This window comes from Chiloscyllium plagiosum, unplaced genomic scaffold, assembly GCF_037043375.1.
Source record: "Chiloscyllium plagiosum isolate Xiang-an unplaced genomic scaffold, Cpla_swu_hap1 HiC_scaffold_24, whole genome shotgun sequence".
Taxonomy (NCBI): domain Eukaryota; kingdom Metazoa; phylum Chordata; class Chondrichthyes; order Orectolobiformes; family Hemiscylliidae; genus Chiloscyllium; species Chiloscyllium plagiosum.
In genome coordinates, this window is record NW_028270162.1 from 5,349,097 (window position 1) to 5,370,336 (window position 21,240).

Genomic DNA, 21,240 nt, shown 5'->3' on the forward strand with positions numbered 1-21,240 from the left:
TATGGGCTAAATGCTGCCAAATGGGACTAGATTAGGTTCAGATATCTGGTTGACATAGGTGAGTTGAACTGAAGGGTTTGTTTCCAGATTAGTTTAGATTCCCTACAGAAACAGGCCCTTTGGCCCAACCAGTCCACACCGACCCTCCGAAGAGCAACCCACCCAGACCCATTCCCCTGACTAATCCGCCTAACATGAGGGGCAATTTAGCATGGCCAATTCACCTAACCTGCACATTTTTGGACTGTGGGAAGAAACCCATGCAGACACGAGGACAATGTGCAAACTCCACACAGACAGTCGCCCAAGGCAGGAATTGAACCTGAGTCCCTGGCACTGTGAGGCAGCAGTGCTCACCACTGAGCCACCATGCCACCCCATTCTGTACATTCTGTTTCCATTCTGTACATCTCTGTGACTCTATATTGCTCTAAATCAAAAGGTTGGGAAGATTTAATTACAGACATATGAAAAAAGACTCAATTTCACAATATTTGCATTTTATCCCAGTGATATCTTTACAAACAACAAAACTGCAGTGAAGAGAGAGCACTTTCTCCATGCTGTGGTTTCTTGCTCTGGCTGGCACAGCTATAACCAGATTCCTTGCAGTGAAATTTCAAACATTTCATTTTTCCTTCAGTGGTTATCTCTGACCCACCTAGAATAAATTACAAATTATGGGCCATGTGCAGGAATATAGGATTAGAAAAGGCACCTGAGTGTTTTTGAGCTGGCATGAACAAGATGAATTTAAAAACAAAAGTTGACTATTACTTTAACGCCAGAGCAAGCATGACTTCCTTAAATCTGGTGTCAGCAGTCTTTCTCTGGCACATTCACACACACTGACTTTTAGTTTTTACTGTATCTCTGTTTGTCCCTAGACTTCCATGTCACTTGACAAAGCATAGTTTTTTTTTAATGCACTAAACCCATTTTTCACTGCCAGGGTTGCAAAAATCATGAAAAATAAATGCAAACAAACAAGCACCTATACTCCCCAGTACTATTCCTACAAAAATAACTCTTTGAATAAAAATGAAACAAAATATCTATCTTTACTTCGTGTATCTTGATGTCCTTACCGAACTAAAATTTGTCACTCAGTATTGGGATTTTCAATTAATGCGCTTAAACTGTAACATGTTTTTAGGTAATAGAGTTCTAGATTTTCTCTGATCTTTATATGAAGAAGTGCTTCCTGAATAGCATAGCTCTGCTTTTAAGGTTCTTCCTCCTTGTTCTGGACTTTTCTCCCCCTTCCCCACTAGAAGAAATAGGTTCCCTATCAAATCCTCTTGATTATCTTCAACATCTTGATTAGGTCAAACATAACTAACCATATGTGAGATAATAGTACATGCAGTCCTTGTAATATAACCATTAGGCCCTGGTATTATTTGGTGAATCTGCATTGCTTTCCCTTTTAAGACTGCTGTGATCTTCCTACACATGGTCACCATAGCAGAATTCAGTTTTTCCAGATCCATTCTGACCAGAAGTCTCTACAACTGTAACATAACTTTCATCTCTCTATATTCTTCAGAAAAGGCTAATAGCAAATCACTTTTAATTATTATAGTATGTGTCTTCTGTTTTATTGAAAAGTGCAATTTCCTTGAACCAGCACTGAAATAAGGGAATTTCTGTAGCCTTCCTGGACTCAGGACCCCTGTATTTCTTTATAGACATTTAAATACTTTTTGTACTCGCTATTTGTCGGAAGTATGGCAGCTAATTGGCACACAGCAAGGACCAATAAACAGCAATCTGCTTTTAGTAATGTTGGCTGAGGGATAAATGTTGACCCAGATACTGGTGGAGAATTCCCCTGCTGTTTGCATATACCATGGATTTTCTATGCTCACAACCCTCTTATCAAGGCCAATGTAAGACATGCAACACTGCTAAATCTAAGTAATGAAATAATTTTTTTACAAAAGTCCATCTGAGACAGTAGACTGGGCCACAGCTTAATGTCAGAAACCTTTGACAATGCAGTACTCCTCCAGTACTGAACGGCGTGAGAGACCTGGATTGTGGACTGCAGTCTTTGAAATGACGAAGGAGACAGCATGTTCTTTTGTGGTGCTAAGTGATTTTTATAACACACTATGATACTTACTGCCAATGAGAGCTATTAAGTTCAATTCCCAAAGTAAGCATGAACCTAGCATTTATGATTTTTGTTCTTCAAAAAATGTCAAGGTTGTTCCAGCCTGTACAGTATGGCCAAAAGCCAGATGACCGGACGGTTGTGGTTGTTGGTACACAACCTCAGCGGGCACCCAGCACAACTTCAGCTGCAACCCATCAAGGGCAATCACGTGGCAAGTCTTCAGCTGTGGCGGTGCCTGCTTCTCAGGTTATGACTTCTGCCCAGGGTAAGAAACAGCTTCATTCCTTCTAATCAAAAATGTTGAGCAAAGTTTTCAGTCAGTAATGGAGTTTCATGACTAGCTGCAGTTTCATTGATGATACAACACTTCTCTTTCCAATTTGTACTTGAAATCTTGGATAGTAACTTTGACAAAAAGGTGAGAGAGTATTGGATTTTACCAGGGTGAAGGATAAATTAGTCTTAAACATTTGGCCTGATTAGTACTTGCTGATCAGCAAATATGAATCAAATTGTCTATTAAACCATCAAGCGATCTTCTGCTTGTAAGGACTAAATCCAGTGTGTATGATTAAAAGATGAGTTTTTAATGCTACATTCTTCCCTGCGAAATCTGTTCTTCATTGAAACTTGCCTGGTGCTTTAGGATGTTTATTTCCCAGTAAAATTCTCACAATTGTAACATAACACAGTGTACGAACATTGTTTTTCTAAATTTTTAAAAACATACATATTTTGAATTCAGAGAGTTCCGGTTGAGAGTTTTTTTTCTGCCCATCCTCTTTCTGAAATTTGATGTGTATGTGTCACTCAGCCTTGATTAAACAAAAACTTGCTGTTCCCAGGCAATTCAGCATTTGGCTTACCTTCTCAAAATCATAATGGTAAAGATCATTTCACACTGCACAAAAAGAAACCGATGGGCCTAATCCATTTGTGTTGGTATTCTTTGAATCCTCCAATTGAGCAGTATCCCCCTCTTAGTCTTTAGTCTCTTTCCCTTTCCTACCTCCACTGTTTTGCATTGGAAGATGCATTGGTCCCCTGTGCTGATGGGAAAGCTGTCCTCCACAAATGGAATGTTTTGAATGTTAGAGGGTCCTTTTCACTTTTCACAAATAAAGCTGGTATACGTAACTGGTTATGAAAGTTCGACACTTATTTTAATTTGGGGAAGCAGTACCCATCCTCACCTGGTGATTGAACAGTTTTACTTGAGCTTAAAGAGGTTATCAAACATAGCAATGAAAACTTTAAATTCTGTATGGAGTTTGAGTGCTGCGTAGTGCTGTCCACACTATTAACAGCATGAGGTTTGGCTTAAGCAAAGCTTGTACACTAACTTAGAAATCCTCTCATGAAAATGTTGTTTCTGTTTTGTTTCCTCAGATATTTCTTAAGTTTTCAGGTGTTATTCTCAATGTGATAAAAATAATTTTAAAACACCAATATTTATATTTTAAGGAAGGGAAGAATAACATTTGCTCTGACAGATTTTTACCGAATGCAGAAGTAGGGCCCTTTCAGTCTGCTTGGCCGTTCAGCAAGATCAAGGCTGATCTGCTTGTGTTTTGAATTCCACATTCTCATCCATTTCTAACAACAATTTATTCTCAATCTCTCAAGCCTTAAAAATATCCAAGGTACTCAACCTCCAACATCTTTGGGGGCAGAGAGTTCCAAAGTCTTTCAACCCTCCTAGAGAAAAAAAAGTCTTATCTCTCTCTCTCTCTCTCTCTCTCTCTCTCTCTCTCTCTCTCTCTCTCAAAAGGCGGGCCCCTAACTTTAGGACAGTGCCCTTTTGATCTGGACTCATCCATAATAGGAAACATCCTTCCCATGTCCACCTCGTCAAAACCATTCAGGAACATATAAACTTTAAGTCATCCCTTACTCATCTGGAAACAAGCCCAGCCTGTCCAACCCTTTCTCATAAGACGCTCAACTCAGTTCAGGTATCAATTTGGGATCTTGTGGAAATGTTTTAATATTTTCTTGTGTGAGAGGGGGGGAGCCGGAGATTCTGATTTTCAAAGTTTGCTCATCTGAAGGTAATCTCAGTTGTGACTGCATCTCCCTGAGCATAGATGCAGGCACCCTTCAGGTCTGTTCTGTCACCTGGAGGTGCTAGTGTTGGATTGGGGTGGACAAAGTCAGAAGTCACATGACACCAAATTATAGAACTTCACCTGATGAAGGAGCAGTGCTGTGAAGGCTTGTGATTTCAAATAAACCTGTTGGACTATAACCTGGTGTCATGAGACTTCGACTTAATCTGATCAAGGCTGGCCAGCTGATCCAACTTCATACACCTTCTTTGCCTTCTATTTCTTAGTATCTTGGTTAATTAAAAGCCTCATTGGTCTTTGTTTTAGAATTAGTTATTGATTTAATATTTATCATCATTTGTGGAATGGAATTCCAAATCTCTAGCAGCATTTGCTTGAAGAAATGTTTGCTGAAAGGTTTGGCATTTTTATTCAGACTATTTAGGAAAATGAGAAGTGATCTGATTGAAACATACAAAATTTTTAAAGGGCTCAACATGATAGATACAGGATGTTTCCCTTAGCTTGGCATTTTAAAACCAGGGGACGTAGTCTTAGAATAGGGTTTTGAACCATCTAGAACTGAGATGAGGATTTTTTTTCCACTCATGGGTGGTGAATCTTAGGAACTTTCTACTTTACAGGTCGGTGGAGGCTTGGTCATTGGGTATGTTCAAGACAGAGATCGATAGTGTTAAAAGATATTGAGGGGTTATGGAGATGAAAAAATGTGTGGAAGTAGATCAGCTATAATCAAGTTGAGTGGCAGAGCTGGTTCGGGAGGTGAAAGGCCTATTCCTGTTTCTATTTCCTAAGCTCCCTAATTGCAGTTTGCTCAATTGTCCTGCAATCTACTGTATTTCCCTTGAAAGCTTCCAAATTTTGATGAAATCACTCCTTAACCTCTTAGTTACAAGAAACACAAACCTAGTTTTTGTAATCCCTATTTTGTATAATAAAGACCATTGAATTATCAGACCTTGAAGATTTCATTTGATGATGCCACTGACATGAGTGCCTTGAGAAAATACCATTCATTCATGGGTGAAGGCAGGTCCTTGATTCATTGTGTGCTGATGTTTCAAATGAGCCATTTTATGGCAGTTTTTGTGGGCAGAGGTTTACCATTGCCTTCCACTCATAGGGACAGTCCGAAGTCACTGGTCCCAAGGCTACATCGACACAACAGAGGTCGAACTTCTGCTGATGGCATTAGACCTAGTCATTCACTAGGTCATCCAGCCAGCTGTGCTAACTGGCCCTATATGAGAAATATTTCTTTATTAGTATAACATTTTAAAAAGGGATACAGTGGCCGGGGAAGGTTATATAATTAGGTGAAGTGATTGGAGGCAGCAGGTCAGTTATTGCAATTAGCTGAAAGTGAGGACTGCAGATACTGGCGATTAGAGTCAAGAGTGTGCTCATGGAAAAGCACAGCAGGTCAGGCAGCATCCGAGGAGCAGGAAAATCGACGTTTCAAGCAAAAGCCTTTCATTTTCCTGAAAGGTCGATTTTCGTGCTCCTCAGTTGCACCCTGACCTGCTGTACTTTTCCAGCACCACACACTCAACAGATATTGCAAATGCCAGGAATATGGCCGTTCAGAATTGATGAAGCCTAGACTGTAGTAATAGTACAGTATTTCGCTGCTTATGCAAGAGTGATCCTGGATGGCTTAGTTGCTTAGCTTATATAGTCTTTGTTGGCACCAATGTTCTGGCTGCCATCAAGAATATGACTATAGCAGCAACTTCAGACTTCTGCAGACATATAGAAAAGGAACAGGAGTTGATCTTTTATCTCTTCTAGCCTGCTCTACCTGTCATTTGGACAACGTTATGACTGACTTTCTAACTCAAATTCACTTATCCCCATGCACCTAGATTCCCTTAAAAATGGATAGGTTTCTGATTACTGTCTTTGATGTACTTAAACACTGGACATACAGTTTTCTGACATAGAATTATGGAGATTGACTATCACCAGCTGAAAAAACTTCTAACATCTAAATGGCTAACTGCTTATCCTGAGGCTAATCAATAAGGCTGTCATGAGATACATCAACGTACTGCACAAGCTGTGCATCCCCCAGAACCTATTCTCATCTTCCTTGTTATGTGATTAACATAAGTGACAGATATTTACTTTCACTAGTTTGGATGTGGGGAAGGTTTGAGCTGTCCTGTCCAGTTCAAAGTGTATTAGGACCTATGAGAGTAGCAAATGTGTTTGTAGTTTCGCCCGAGTTGTATCTCAGACACTTACAAGGCTTTGTGAAACATTTTTGTTCTTATTTGTTGATCTGGCTATTGTCCAAATGCATCTATGCAATAATTAAAAGAAGAAAGATTTGCATTTTTAAAATGATCTCTGGGCATTCAAAAGCACTTTACAACCAATGAAATTTAGTTACTATTGTAATGTCAGGGCTGTAAACCAATTTGGGAAAAACAAGCAATGCATACAACAGAAACATTAAATTTCCTATTTCCTTTAGGTGTTGAATGAGGAAATAAGAAAAAAAAAGTCCGCTATCTCTGAGAGAGCAGTTCTATGGCCTGAAAGGACTATTGTGACTTAACCTGATGACTGAGGAATAAAATATGGGCCAGGGCAGTAGGGAGAACTCTCTCCCTTCTCTTCAGAAGTGTGTCATATATTTTACATCTAACTGAGAGACCAGACTCTGACTTATCTCTAACCTCTGTTTGAAAGATGGCACATCTGACAGTAGCAGCATTCACTCAGTATTGTACTGAGAATGCCAATGTGGATATGTGCTCAAGGCACCAGTGTGGAACTTGAACCCATAGCCGTCAGACTCAGATAAGTGATTCAGCCAGAGCTGAAACTAAACATAGTTAAATGTATCATTTTTTTTATGTGATTGAGAAACAGAAGTATTGAATTGCACACATTGTGCTAGTTAACTTCATTAATTAGGTGAGTATGTCTTTGATTTTATTCACTATCGTCCTAAGTTTTTTTTTGGAGGAATGGTGAGTTGCACAGAATGAAATGTGAATATAATTTTGAAAAATCTGTCATGTTGGCCAGCACAAACCAACCACTTGTCATTTGCAGCAGCGACTCCATTTCAGATGAATCAGACTACTGCCAATGCACCAGGACAGCAGCAAGCGGTGAACAGCACCATCACCTCTAGCACAGCCAGTCCAGCCCTGGGCAGCACAGCAGGCCTGGTCACCCAGCAGGGACAGGCTGCTTCCCAGGCCTCGCACTCGGGTCAGGCCCAGCAGCAAGCCTCTTCTGCTCACACCGCCCCGACAACCAATGTGCTGCATCAGAGGCTGGTGCTGACCTCACAGGCCCAGGCACGATTGCCTAGTAAGTGGCCTCACAAATATTGCCTAATTCTCCCACTTATTACTGTTGCATGACTCACTCATTTCTTGCTGGCAAGGGCTGTCCCTCATGAGCAGCCAAGTTTCCAACTTTTTTTCCAAATTCTCTTTTGCTGCCCTATTTATGCAAATCTCTCTGTTGGTAAGGGACTAATCACCTGCTGAGATTTTCTTTAGACAAGCTTTGGCCATGGTTCATGGCTAATGAACCCAACACTGTCTTCTGCTTCACTTTTGTACGTATGTTGCCTTCTAGCATGTCTTTTCGATATTGAGTACTGACCTGATGATACGTGTGTCCTCTAGATAATGCACTGCCTTTACAAAAGCTGCTTTTTAAAAATTAGTTGGTCTTTTAATTATTTTGTTTGGGATTGCAGAAATTTCCAGTTGCGGGCCTTTAGTTGTTTGCAAAACATTATTTTGATTCTATTAAAATACTTAATTTTCTTTATGTAATACAACTCAGCATCAAATAAAATAGCTAGTATAGGATAATTAATTTCAAGGTTACATTGATTAGGCAGTTCAAACATTTTTTGTGGTAATTATGTGGTGTTAGGGTTAGGTCATTTTGGTTTTCCTTAAGTTGCAACAAATTTTATGCAGTACTGCTGGAAAGAGTTTATTACAGCATTTAAATTTTATCATAGTTAAATCTGATCTCTGCATATAAAAACCCATTATTGAAACCTATATCTAAGTTTTCAGAGGTTGTATTACAAGATGGTTTTATTAACTATGAGTTGGGGATAAGGGAAGTTAATTCCAGACTCTTCTCTGAACCTCACTGTCAGTCATACTAATCTATTAATTCAAACTGCTTTTCCCTGCTGCTCTTAAGTGAAGCTGGGAAAGAAAGAATTCCTTTCCACTTTAAAAAAGTATATACAATTTTTGACATTAGCTTTTGCTTTCATCCTAAATGTAGTAAAGTTAGCTGACAGGGCACGAGAGAAAGGTAAATTGATCCTGTAATATTTCAAGGGATGAATGCAGTTATAACAGACTACAGGAATTTAATGAACTTTAGCTGAGACTCTGCTGTCCTACTTTGCTTTTTCTGCTTTGGTGGTGCTCTTGGAAAGGCAGTGTGAAAATGCACCTTAACTTTCATAACACAGATAATAACAGGGTGTCATTCAAGGTTTTACAGGCAACTAATTATAACTCTCTGATACAATTGGGTGTAGGTATTGCTTTTGAAAGGCTCTGTCATCTCACATCAGCATTTCATAGCCTGTAAGTGCCTCTCCTAAAGGGAGTTTGTTTCATTGTTTAGTTAGATGGGAAGCTGTAAGTGATGCTTCCTTAGTTAAAATAACAATTAACAAAATAAAAATGGCCAGAGAGTTTGTTTTCAACTTGTAGGAAAAAGTACGTTCCATCAAGGTTTATCTAAAATTTTGCTGTGGGGTGAAATGGGGGTAGAAGAGAATAAAGAAATCTCATTAGAGAAATAACAGCTTTACTTGTATATGATTTAATTCTATCTTTAACTGTGTCAGCAAAAATTTATGCTTGATCAAACAATATTCTAACAGTTTTCTAATGCTAGAAAGGAGCATGCTAGCAAGGCAGTTATATTATTGAACTAATAATGCAGAAGTATGGACCAATATTCAGAGAAATTAGTTCTAATCCCACTACAGCAGCTGGAAATCAATTGATTAAATAAATCTAGAATGAAAAGCTAATATCCACAATAGTGATGAAGTTTCATTTTTTTAAAAATGGTTTGCTAATATCCTTTAGGGAAGGAGACCTCCTGTGCTTACCTCATCTGACCCAAAGTGATTTCCAATCCTGTGCAATGTGGTTGACTCTTAACTATCCTCTGAGAGCACCACTCATTTGTATTTAAGATGGCGGTGTTGAGGGCAGTTAGGGGGTAGGTAATAAATGTAACCTTGTCAGTGACATCCATGTCCTGTGAATTAATATAGAAAAATGGACATATGTTAAGCGGGAAGCACTGTTTAATTCTTGCCTTCATTAAATATTGCCAGAAAACTGTAGTTGAAGATCAATGTAGATATATAAATCAATCTTATTAGACACCTATCAATAGCTATTACCTGAGTAGCTAGATAACTAATTTAAAATCTTTTAAAAACTTTTAAAAAATCTTTATCTCACTTTTTGCTTTTCCTGCATAAACTTCTCTGACACCTTGTTTGCACACTGTAGATGACCTTGCATGAGTAGAGCTTGGGTGCAGATTTACTAACTGCCAAAGCACAGTGCTGCTGACATTTTGTTTATAATTGTGTTGCACATTGTCCTTCCCTTGCAGGTGGAGAAGTCGTTAGTATCGCCCAGCTTGCCTCCATAGCTGGTGGGCAAGGACGAGGCACCCAGACTAGTCAGCCCGTGACGCTGCACTTCCAAGGCAACAAGTTTACCTTGTCTAGCAGTCAGTTGCGGCAGCTCACTGCTGGCCAGCATCTCCAGTTACAAGGTACATTGAGCAGCAAGCAGTCATCATGTGTATGGCGTAACATTTAACATTTATTTGTCTTGTGTATATACACACACACACACACACTCCTCGCCCCTCAATGTCATTTCCTGATGTTGTTTTGGTCATATTTCTTAAGGCAGCATTTATATTTGATAATGTCTACAAAATTGGAATCTCCATGCAGACAACTCCTTACATCATTGTAGTTGCAGTCACGGATACTGTACTCGGTGATAATAGACCCTCCACTCCTTCTGTAATAGACCCTCCACTCCTTCTGACATGCCATGAGTAATACAGCTTCTGGAGATTATTTTCCAAATGCAAAGAACTCCATCCAACAGCTAATACAATGTTAAAAGTCCTTTGTTATACAGGCAACATGTTGCCAGATAGATACCGAAACTCATTGCCCATCTCAAAATTGAAATCCAAACCTGAAATACAGTAGTTCCTATCCTCTACTATATCATTTCATTGGGTGTGACCATCACTAATAGGCCAGCAACATTTGTTGCCCACCCCCAGTTGTCCTTTCGAAGATTGTATTGGCTTGCTCAGCCATTTCTAAAGGTAGTCCAGAGTTAACCATGTTGCTTTGGCTCTGAAGTCACAAAAGGACAGACCAGGTAAGAATAGATGATTTCCTCCCTAAAGCAGAATGTGTACAGAATAGATTTTTATCGCAGTCCAGTAGTTTACAACCTTACCAGTACTCCTTTTTAGTTCAGATTTATTTAATTATTTGAATTTAAATTCCCCAGCAGCTGTGGTGGGAACATCACCCGTGGCTTCAGGTCTCTGGCTTTCTAGTCCAATCACACATCCAATATACTGCTTTTCCAAGGCATCAAGCTAAGAATCCATAGATCTGTCTTCACTTAGACCAAGCTAGTGAAAGCTGCAGTTACCCTGTATTGTTGGTTGACTCTTGAGAGGGAAAAAGGTCAGAGATCCTTGCAAATAGGAAGAATCAGCATTTGGTCTACATGAGATATTCAATTGGAAAGAAAACCCCTCTTGGAAGCACAACCAGCAGCCTTTATTTTCCTGTTGGGTTTATATAGAGCACCACTTCTGGCTGCCTTATCCTCTTTTAAATGTTTCTATCCATTCTGTTTTGCTGATAAATTATACTTGAGCATTGAAATATATCTTAATTGCTATCCTTCAGCAGAATTCCTCATGCCAATTCTTCTCAGTCAGCCTTTTGACAAATTTGCATTTCTCACTTATAAGGAATTAAAACACCCACCTCTGATTGTCTTTATTAACACTAAAAGCAGTTCTGTCTTGTTCCATTCTGGTCATTTTCTTTTTAATTCAGGGATTAAAGTTTAGAAACCACCTGCATTGTCCCAACTTTGAATGAGAGAGGGAGAGACCAACAAATGCATTAGACGTCTCATCATTAATATTTGGATGATGATCAGTCTTTGTTGAAGGTGACTGAATCTCCAGTCTGACTAACAATCCTCAGCATCTGTAGAAAAGCTAAGAAAGTGAACAGAAGACAAAGTTGATTGGTGTTGAGTTGAACAGGAATGAATTCTTCACAGAAAAAAAAGTGAGGTTACTGTACTTCTGTAGATGCAGTTTGTGCTTGCAATTTTATATTTAAAGTAACTATTTAGTATCTATATCAGATTCTTTGAATTTACACAATGTTTGCAGCACAGAAATAGCCATTTGACATAGCAGGTCCATGCTGGTGATTATGATCCACATGACCTCATCCCAGTCTTTTCATCTAATCCGAACAATGATAATCTTCTTTCCTTGTTCTCTTAAGTTTATCCAGTTTCCCTTTGAGTCTGTCGTGTTCTATTAACTCCTCTCTGTGGTAGTTGGTTTCACTTTTCACTATTGTCTAAATAGAAACATTTTTTTACTGAATTCTTGAGTGATATCTTAGTTTTGTGACAACCCACTCATTCTTGCATACAAGCAGGAGCACAACTTTACTCTCTCAATGGCTTTCATATCACAAAGACTTTATCAGGTCAACCCTCAGCCTTCTCTTTTGTAGAGAACAAAACCCCCATTTTCTACTAAAAATGTATGATTGTGTCCTTTTTGTTTGTTGAATGATGTTTTATTAGTTTAAATCTGGGAGTAAGATCTGAAATTGATGTAATGTTTTATTACTTATTGGGGACTAGGGAGATCCTGTGGAGATGTAGAATAATTTCAGCAATCAAAAAAAAAAATCTGATTTTATTTTTCTGTTTGTTTTTCGGACTTGTTAACAAGCATTTATCAGAGAGTATAATTGTTGAAGAAATACTTTACTGCTTAAGGATTCAGACTTGGGTTTATGAATGAATTATGAGAACAAAAGAATCCAGATGCTGGGAAAGCCCAAATATATCACATGATTTAGTGGGGAACCTTCCTCTGAAGGCACTAACTCAGATAATCGAAGCTATTCACAACAGACACTGCACAATGTACTTACAGCCAAGAGCCTGAAATCGATTTTAAAAAATCAGGGATCTCTGCACCCAGTTAAAGAAAGGAAGAAAATCTTAACTCTACCTAGAGAAAGAAAAGGAGTTGGAGACCTTCCTGCAAAGGAACAGAAATCGCTGGGAAAGCTCAGCAGGTCTGGCAGCATCTGTGAAGAGAAATCAGAGTTGAAGTTTTGGGTCCAGTGACCCGGGTGGTAGCTAGAAAAAAGTGGGTTTTTATGCAGAAGATAGGGTGAGGAGTGGCTGTAAGGAGTAAATGATAAATGGGGGTAGACCCCACAGAGAGAGAACAACAGATGGACAAGCAAAGGAGTAGATAATGATCAGACTAGGAAAATTAATAGCTATTAATGGAGACTGTTCATAGCTAACAATGATATCCTACAATTCTCATTGTAATTTTGCATTGTGTGAGAAGAATCATTTAATTACCTATTTTTATATTTTTTTAAATGCAGGCAATGTCCTACAAATTGTATCAGCACCAGGGCAGCAGATTATGCGTCAACAAAGTCAGAGTCTGATGCAAGCGCAATCTCAGGGTAATGCAGTCCAAAATGCATCTGCAGCAATGGGAAACCAGCAAGGAATAGTTCCAAGTTCTGTTTCCACTCCTGTTTCAACACAAGGTGAGTGACTGAGAGACTATAAATAATATGGTTTATTTTTGAATTTATATTTTCCACAGCTTATAACATCTTTTTTTTTTTAGCATCTTTCCTTACGACCAGAACAGTTAGTAGTTCAGCGTCTGGTGAGCAGGGAGCAATCCTAAGGCCTATATCTTCTCTAGGATCTGCTGCACAGGTAATCACATTGTTTTTAAACAGGTTTGAGTATTCATGTTAAACTTGCACATTCAATATTTTTAAATTAATCAGGCTGTGAAAGTTATGAACAAAGAGCATAAGAGGGCCAGATTAGCCATCTTTTTTATCTTTATTATCTTTTTTTTAAATAAAACCCATGGAGGTTTCCCATAGTTTTTTCTCATAAATTCTAAACTTTTTCAGTTTATAAATTCCTATGTCTAAAATTTTAGTAGAAAGTACCTATTTAAACTTGTCACATTGTAATTGTTTCGTATTGCCAGTGGGGGGTCAGTGTATGGCTTCCGGAGAAGTGAAGGGCATAAGTTATTCGGCTATTAACATGCAACTCCAGTTGTAATACTTTTTAAAGTTACCCTGCTGACACAACAGGTGGCTTGTTCAGTGTTTTAGTGTCACACTTGAGAATCTTGTTTATGATTTCTAGGATTCTATAGAAGAAAAGAAAAAATTCATAAAGGAGCGATTGGACCGAATTTTCTTGATAAATGAGAAACGATGTTCTGTGATGCCTGTCTATGGTACGGAACTGTTGGGAGTCTGCTTCTTGATTGGCGAGTATAAACTTACAAAGCCTAAACCAGCTGAGAACTCCTGGCTTTTCTCTGGTTACGTGAACTCCTGCAACATTCAGCAGTCAGTGAGTGACTCCTTTGCTGAGATATCTTGGAAGCGGACAGAATCTTTGTCACAAGCAATTTTATCCACGGATCAGAGGCAAGATAGTATGCAAGACATCATTAAAAGGTGAGCAGTTGTTGTATTATAAGCTATTTGCACAGATAGTTCTTCTATAACGTGATGGTTACGTTCGTGTGCAATTTCACATTATGGAAAAATCGTGCTTTTGAAACAGCGCTTAGGGTGTTGACAATGTAATCGCATTACAACCAACACATGTTTTAAAAGTTCACGCTTTAGAAACTGTGTCCCCAATTTGTCAATCGTGTTAGTGAATTTGTGTTAATGAAATACGCATTATAGCAGAATGAGCTTTACAGAGCATCTCTATATCACAACCAAAGGTCTTCATGAACATCTTCAAAGGTATCAAGCCATTGATCCCATGAGATGCCAAATAGTCAGGTCGCCTCAGATTTCTTTTTAATATCAATATGCAGAACCCAAAGCAGCTTTTGATTCTGTGCTATGAAATTAACCATAGCCTAATATTGAAATAGAATTGATCTCATTCTTTTGCCCCATTTCATCTGTATAACCGGTGAAGAAAGCAAGCAAGAAGTTTGGAATCAAAAAAGCTGAAGTCAGAGGGTGCGAGGGAGGTGACAGTGAGTTAAGGCGATGGTATTGAAAGTTGATGAGGTGCATCTGTTGCATTGTTCCCAGTGTTAAGTCTCTGTGTTAAAGACAAGATGTGCAACTATTTTAGGAAGTCCACGTTTAGATTGATTGTTGAGAAATATGGTTAGTGGGATAATATTAGCCAAGAAAAAATGAGAAAAGAATAGGACATTATGTATTTTCAGCATGTGCCATTGAGCATTGCAATCCTTGACTTTTGAAAATAATGTGGCTATTGCCATACGGGCACTGAAGTAAGTAATGAATAAGCCTGGTTTGTTTGATGGGGTGATGTTGCTTCTGACGCTGAGAATTCCTTGTTTCTCTTCAAGCACTCATAGTACTGTACCTTTTAATAAATATTTTCTACAGATAGAGGATTTTACAAACCATAAAACAGTTTAGCGTGTTGAGAGAAAACAGGAAATTTATGCCACATTTTCTCAGTAACAGATGAACAGTGGTTTGGAGTCCTGCCCATATGCTATTATGGAATTATGTGGTGTCAATAGGTATGGTCCTGGAGTCACATATTCATAGGAGTCCACCGGTAGTGTTGGATTTTGCAATTAAAAGTAGCTTGAAAATAGCTGTGGAAGATGCATATACCAGATGTTTGGGTCATGAGAACAATGATTAAAAATAATAATGTTCCTTAATGGCCTGGCAAGGGTCACCAATAGGTTTCCTTTTCACTATTCTCTTTCCCCATGACGGTTTCTTTGTAGGTTTGAAACTACCTTGGAGGTATTAAGATCATGAGATGACCTCCTGCAGAACTGTGATTTTTAAACTACATCCCTGCAGGCCTCTTGTGAGCATTTCGAAAACGCAGCTAATTGTTTTGTCATTCTGCAAGTCACATTTTCTTTCAAAATCTCAATCAGTGTTTCTTTTCCAAATGTGATGCAATGACACAAATTACTGTCTATTTCCATTTAGGTTGGTGTTACCTTTTGCGTTGAAACTTAAGCGAAGAAACATTATGCTTTTTCCACAGGGTTCAGTGTGTTGTACCACATGTAGTGGCACCTCCGCCAGTTCTGTACACGTTTAACCCTCCACCTTCTTATACGCACCACATGCGGCTATTTAAATCGAACCTTAAACAGGAGCTGGCTCCATACGCCCAACAATTGCTGCAGGTTACATCTACAACAAAGTTGCTGTTAACTGACCCGAGGCTTATACAATTTGACTCAGGTCAGTAAATTAAGGATACTTGTCTCTAATGAACTTCAGATAGAGCTGTTGTTTCATGCTGTTCTGCACACTTATATTTTGTTTTGTATTAAATGTCCAACCTATTGACAGAGTTGGGTGAAAAGCTAAATTTTGGGGTGTGGAGGACTTGGCTGATTTTTAAATCCTTGGTAGCAGAGTAATTTATCAAGCAGTCAGCCAGCAGCAGTGGGCAACTCATTCAGTTTTTAATGGCCTTCACTCATTGACATCTTGCTGGTCAATATCCAGTTGAAACCTCTGTTTAAATATCTTCACATAGTAAAACATCCTACGGTATATAATGGGATCTTTATCAATAAAAAAATTTCTTGCCATATGTGTTTAGGACGGGGAATTAAAATCATTGTCAAAAAAGGCTTTACATAGTGAGAGGTAACTGGTGGAAAGGATTAGGTCCTACCTGGGGCCTGAAAAGTTCAATTCATGGTTGTCAATTGTGGAGCAATTAAACTATAGCAGCTCAGAAATCTTGGCTTTTAGGAGGCAGTATCTAGAGGTACAATTGGGGCAGGTTCAATAATATTCAGGGATAAAAGGAGGCCTGCTCTGCTGTTGCATCTTGAGGGATACTGCTCCCCCTCTAAACTTACCTAAAGGTTGACTTGTCCTGATGATCAGGACTGCAATAGGCTGACTACGAAATCCCCAGTTAAATTTCCACTCGGCCCAATGTCATAGTAGCAGCAGAGTCCCCAATGATAGGAAGCTTGTGGCAAGTCTCTCGCTCATTTGTGTCTACCTCATGCCTAGTTTTGGCTGAGTTGGGGAGGTTTTAAAATATCCCCCTTCTTTCCGTTCTGTTTCTTTGGTCTATTTGAGGAAGTCAGTTGTCAGATTGCAGTGAGAACAATTGCTTGGTTAAGCTATCAATGTGATTAATCTTTACTTAGGAAAATTGGAGGCACTGGCTGTTCTGCTCCATAAATTGAAATCGGAAAGGCGCCGGGTATTGATATTCACACAAATGGTTCAAATGCTGGACATTCTGGAGAGTTTCCTGGATTATCACAGTTTTGCTTTTGTGAGAATTGATAGTAATGTTCATCTTAATCAGCGACAGGTACATTATTTTAATAACTACTTCTTTGTATTAAATACCTGTTTGTGTATACAGTTTGTATATGTAATTCCTTGAAATTTCAATTTCTAATACTCGCTCCTGTAGTTCATGTTTAATGGCTTGTGTTGCATGATTTTTCTCTTCTGCATCTGATGCAAACTCCCCCATCCTTACTGCAGGCACAGTGAAAGCCGTATTGTGTACTGTCATTGTCCTGGGGGTAGATTAAAAAGCCTTTTTTCCCTCCCCATTGGGAATTAATGTGATATTCTCTGGGGCCTTTAGAACAGGCTGACACCAGTTTGATCCAGAAAACCCCTCACTCCTTTTAGCAGTGTAAATAATGACAGAAATCAGCAATGTCTTACAACAAACAGTGCAATAGCATAGTGGTTGTGGCACAGAACTGCCCACTTAGAGGTTGCAAGATCAAATTTCATCATGACAATTTGATTTCCAAGAAGCTGATCACTAGTTGGCTGACACCAAATAAAATTTCTGTTGGTTTATGACATTTTTAGAGAAAAGGCCAACTGGTTGATCTTTGAGTATAGGGAATTAAACTCTCCTCTCCATGGCTAGCTGTTAAATATATTATTTCAACCCAGACAGTGCAGCCCACTCTTATTACCCTTGCATTTGGGGATTGGGCAGTAAATTATGCATTATTATTGTTATCTACTTTCTAAGAGCAAATACATTTTTTAGAAATGTACAGTCTATTAAAATGAAAGGTAAAAAGTGATGTTTAAGACCAGCTCTCCCCCGCATGGAGCACAACTCCAGGATCCTCAGCAACAGCAGTTTTACTTTTGTAGCACTCGCTCAGCCATGTACTTGTTGATTTTCTATCCGTTTGTTTGAAAATGTAGAAATTTGTAAACTGACACGCACCAAATTACAAATTCTGGTTTTCTTTTTAATCTGAATCAGTCAGTCTGTATGTATATGAAGGAAAGTGATGCAGTCTAATCTTTGTGAACTTTCCCTTTCTAGGTGCTGATGAAACTTTTTAATACAGATAAGCGCATTTTTTGTGCCATCCTTTCCACCCGTGGTGGTGCTACAGGTGTCAATCTGGTTGATGCTGACACTGTTATAGTCTATGACAGTGACTTGAACCCAACCTTGGATTCACAAGTCCAGGAATGGTGTGATAGAATTGGAAAGTGTAAAGATATCCATATCTACAGGTATTGTATGAAAATACTACTCAGTCATGGATTGTACAGCATGGGAACAGATCCTTTGGTCCAACTTGTGCATGTTGACGAGATATCCTAAATTAATCTAGTGCCACTTGCCAGCATTTGACCCATATCCCACCAAATCCTTCCTATTCACATACACATCCTTTTAATAGCTGTAATTGTACCAGCCTCCTCCACTTCCTCTGGCAGCACATTTCATACTTGCACCACCTTTTGCGTAAAAAAAAAGTTGCCCCTTAGATCTCTCTCAATTCTTTCCCCTCTCACCCTAAACCAATGCCCTCTAATTCTGGAGTTACCCAACCCAGGAAAAGATATCCATGCCCTATCTATACCCCTCATGATCTTATAAACTTCTATAAGGTCACCCCTCAGCCTCCAATGCTCCAGGGAAAAGCCCCGCTTATTCAGGCTCTCTCTATAGCTCAAATTCTCCAACCCTGACAACATCCTTGTAAATCTTTTCTGAACCCTTTCAAGGTTCACAACATCTTCAGATAGGAAGGAGATCAGAATTGCATGCGATAGTCCAAAAGTGGCCTAACCATTGTCTGTACAGCCGCAAAATGACCTCCCAACTCCTGTACTCAATGCTCTGACCAATAAAGGAAAGCATAATAAACACTTACTTCACTATCCTACATACCTGAGACTCAACTTTCAAGGAACTATGAACCTGCACTACAAGGTCTCTGTTCAGCAACACTTTCCAGGTTCTTACTATTAAATGTATAAGTCCTGCTCTAATTTGCCTTTCCAAAATGCAGCACCTTACATTTATCTAAATTAAACTCCTGCCAATCCTTGGCCCATTAGCCTATTTGATTAAGTTCCCATTGTAATCTGAGGTAACCTTCTTCACTGTCAAGTACATTTCCAATTTTGGTGCCATCTACAACTTTGCTGACTATTGCTTCCTATGTTCGCACCCAAATCATTCATATAAATGATGAAAAGCAGTGGACTCAGCACCGATCCTTGTGGCATTCCACTGGTCACAGGCCTGCAGTCTGAAAAGCAACCCTTCATTGCCACTCTGTCTTCCACCTTTGAGCCAGTTCCATATCCAAATGATTGGTTCTTCCTTTTATCCCATGATATCTAACCTTGCTAGCCAGTCTCCCATGGGGAATCTTGTCAAACGCCTTACTGAAGTCAATATAGATCACGTCCATCGCTCTGCCCTCATCAATCCTCTTCATTACTACTTCAAAAACTCGATCAAGTTCATGAGACGTGATTTCCCACGCACAAAGTCATATTGACCATCCCTAATCATTCCTTTCCTTTCCAAATACATGTACATCCTGTTCCTCAGGATTCCTTCCAACAACTTGCCCACCACCGATGTCAGGCTCACTGGTCTATAGTTCCCTTGCTTTTCCTTATCACCCTTCTTAAATAGTGGCACCAGATTAGCCAACCTCCGGTCTTCTTGCACCTCACGTGTCACCTATCGATGATCCAAATATCTCTGCAAGGAGCCCAGCAAACACTTCACTAGCTTCCTACAGAGTACTAGGGTACGCCTGATCAGGTCCTGCGGATTTATCCACTTTTATGTAGTTTGAGACATCCCAGCACCACCACCTTTGTGATATGGGCACTTTTCAATATATCATCATCTATTTACCCACATTCCATTTATTCCATATCCTTCCCCACCGTAAAAACACTGATGCAAAATACTTGTTTAGTATCTTCCAACATTTCTGGTTCCACACAGCCTGTCTTGCTGGTCTTTGAGGGGTCCTATTCCTTCCCTACTTACCCTTTTGTCTTTAAAATCCCTTTGGATTCTCCTTAATTTCTATTTGCCAAAATTATCTCCTGTCCCCTTTTTGCCTTCCTGATTTCCTTCTTTAGTATACTCCTACTGTGTTTATACTCTTCTAAGAATTCACTTGTTTTCTCCTGTTTATACCTGACACATGCTTCCTTCCTTTTTCTTGACCAAACCCTCAATTTCTGTAGTCATCCAGCATTCCCTATACCTACCAGCCTTTCCTTTCACCCTAACAGGAATATACTGTCTCTGGCTCTCCTTATCTTATTTCTGAAGGCTTCCCATTTTCCAGTCAATGTTTTACCTGCAAACATCTGCCACCAGTCAACATTTGAAAGTTCTTTTCTAATGCCATCAAAATTGGCCTTCCTTCAATTTAGAACTTTTGACTTTTAGATCCTACCTATCCTTTTCCATCATTATTTTAAAATTAATAGAATTATGGTCGCTGGCCCCAAAGTGCTCCTTCACTGACACCTCTCAGTCACCTGCCTTGCATTATTTCCCAAGAGGAGGTCAAGTTCTCTAGTAGGTGCATCCACATACTGAATCATAAAATTTTCTTGTGCACATTTAACAAATTCCTTTCCATCTAAACCCTTAACACTATGGCAGTCCCAGTCTATGTTTGGAAAGTTAAAATCCCCTACCATAATCACCGTATTATTCTTACAGATAACTGAGATCTCCTTACAAATTTGTGTCTCAATTTCCTGCTGACTGTTGGGGTGGTCTATATTCTTTTAGTATTGTGATTTTTTTTTCTCCTTTATTTATGTGTGGACATTGCTGGCAAGGTCGACATTTGCTTCTAACCCCTAAATGCCCTTGACTGAGTGGTTTCTGTGGCCGTTTCAGGGAGCAGTTAAGGTGGATAGTAATCTGGAATCACAAAGTAATATACATTATGTCACTGCGTTCATTATGTTTGGAGCTTGCACTAGATTGATCAGAGCAATTGTTTTCTAAAATGCCCAGAAGCTGGCAACAGCTTAGATTTATGTAGCCTGGTAAGCAAAGTAAGATATCCCAAGGTTCTTTGCAAGGATAAAACACAATGGTTGCGTTCTTATGCAACCCCGTGTTATAGAAAAGTAGCACTTTAGAAACGTGTTGAAAATGTTGGCGCTGTAATTGCGTTAGAGCCAACACACGTTTTAAAAGTTCACGCTTAAGAAACAGTGCCTCCAATTCATCACTTGCGAAAGAGAGAATTTGCATTGATGGGACACTTGTTATAGCAGAATAACTTGTATTATTAAAGTGTCATCAGACTGCATACCAAAAACCTGGTCAAAACATTCGTTTTTAAGGGATAAGGAATCTGTATAAG

At 39.1% G+C, this 21,240-nt stretch overlaps 1 protein-coding gene and 1 non-coding gene across 9 annotated transcripts in view; both read left to right on the forward strand.

Annotated features, from left to right (window-relative positions):
* The window catches only part of ep400 (E1A binding protein p400), a 151,469-nt gene that overhangs the window by 65,913 nt on the left and 64,316 nt on the right, over positions 1–21,240 (forward strand). For 7 of the 8 annotated variants that reach the window (XM_043715351.2, XM_043715350.2, XM_043715352.2 and 4 more), the window contains 9 exons: positions 2,212–2,387; positions 7,258–7,521; positions 9,835–9,999; positions 12,932–13,102; positions 13,186–13,280; positions 13,731–14,050; positions 15,606–15,808; positions 16,741–16,910; positions 17,907–18,103. In XM_043715351.2, the coding sequence (XP_043571286.2) occupies positions 2,212–2,387; positions 7,258–7,521; positions 9,835–9,999; positions 12,932–13,102; positions 13,186–13,280; positions 13,731–14,050; positions 15,606–15,808; positions 16,741–16,910; positions 17,907–18,103 (1,761 nt within the window). The remainder of the gene's footprint in view (positions 1–2,211; positions 2,388–7,257; positions 7,522–9,834; positions 10,000–12,931; positions 13,103–13,185; positions 13,281–13,730; positions 14,051–15,605; positions 15,809–16,740; positions 16,911–17,906; positions 18,104–21,240) is intronic. The other variant, XM_043715357.2, reaches the window with a different exon arrangement.
* Positions 17,070–17,209, forward strand: LOC122562907 (small nucleolar RNA SNORA49). The gene has a single exon (XR_006315447.1). It is a non-coding gene; the product is annotated as a small nucleolar RNA SNORA49 (small nucleolar RNA).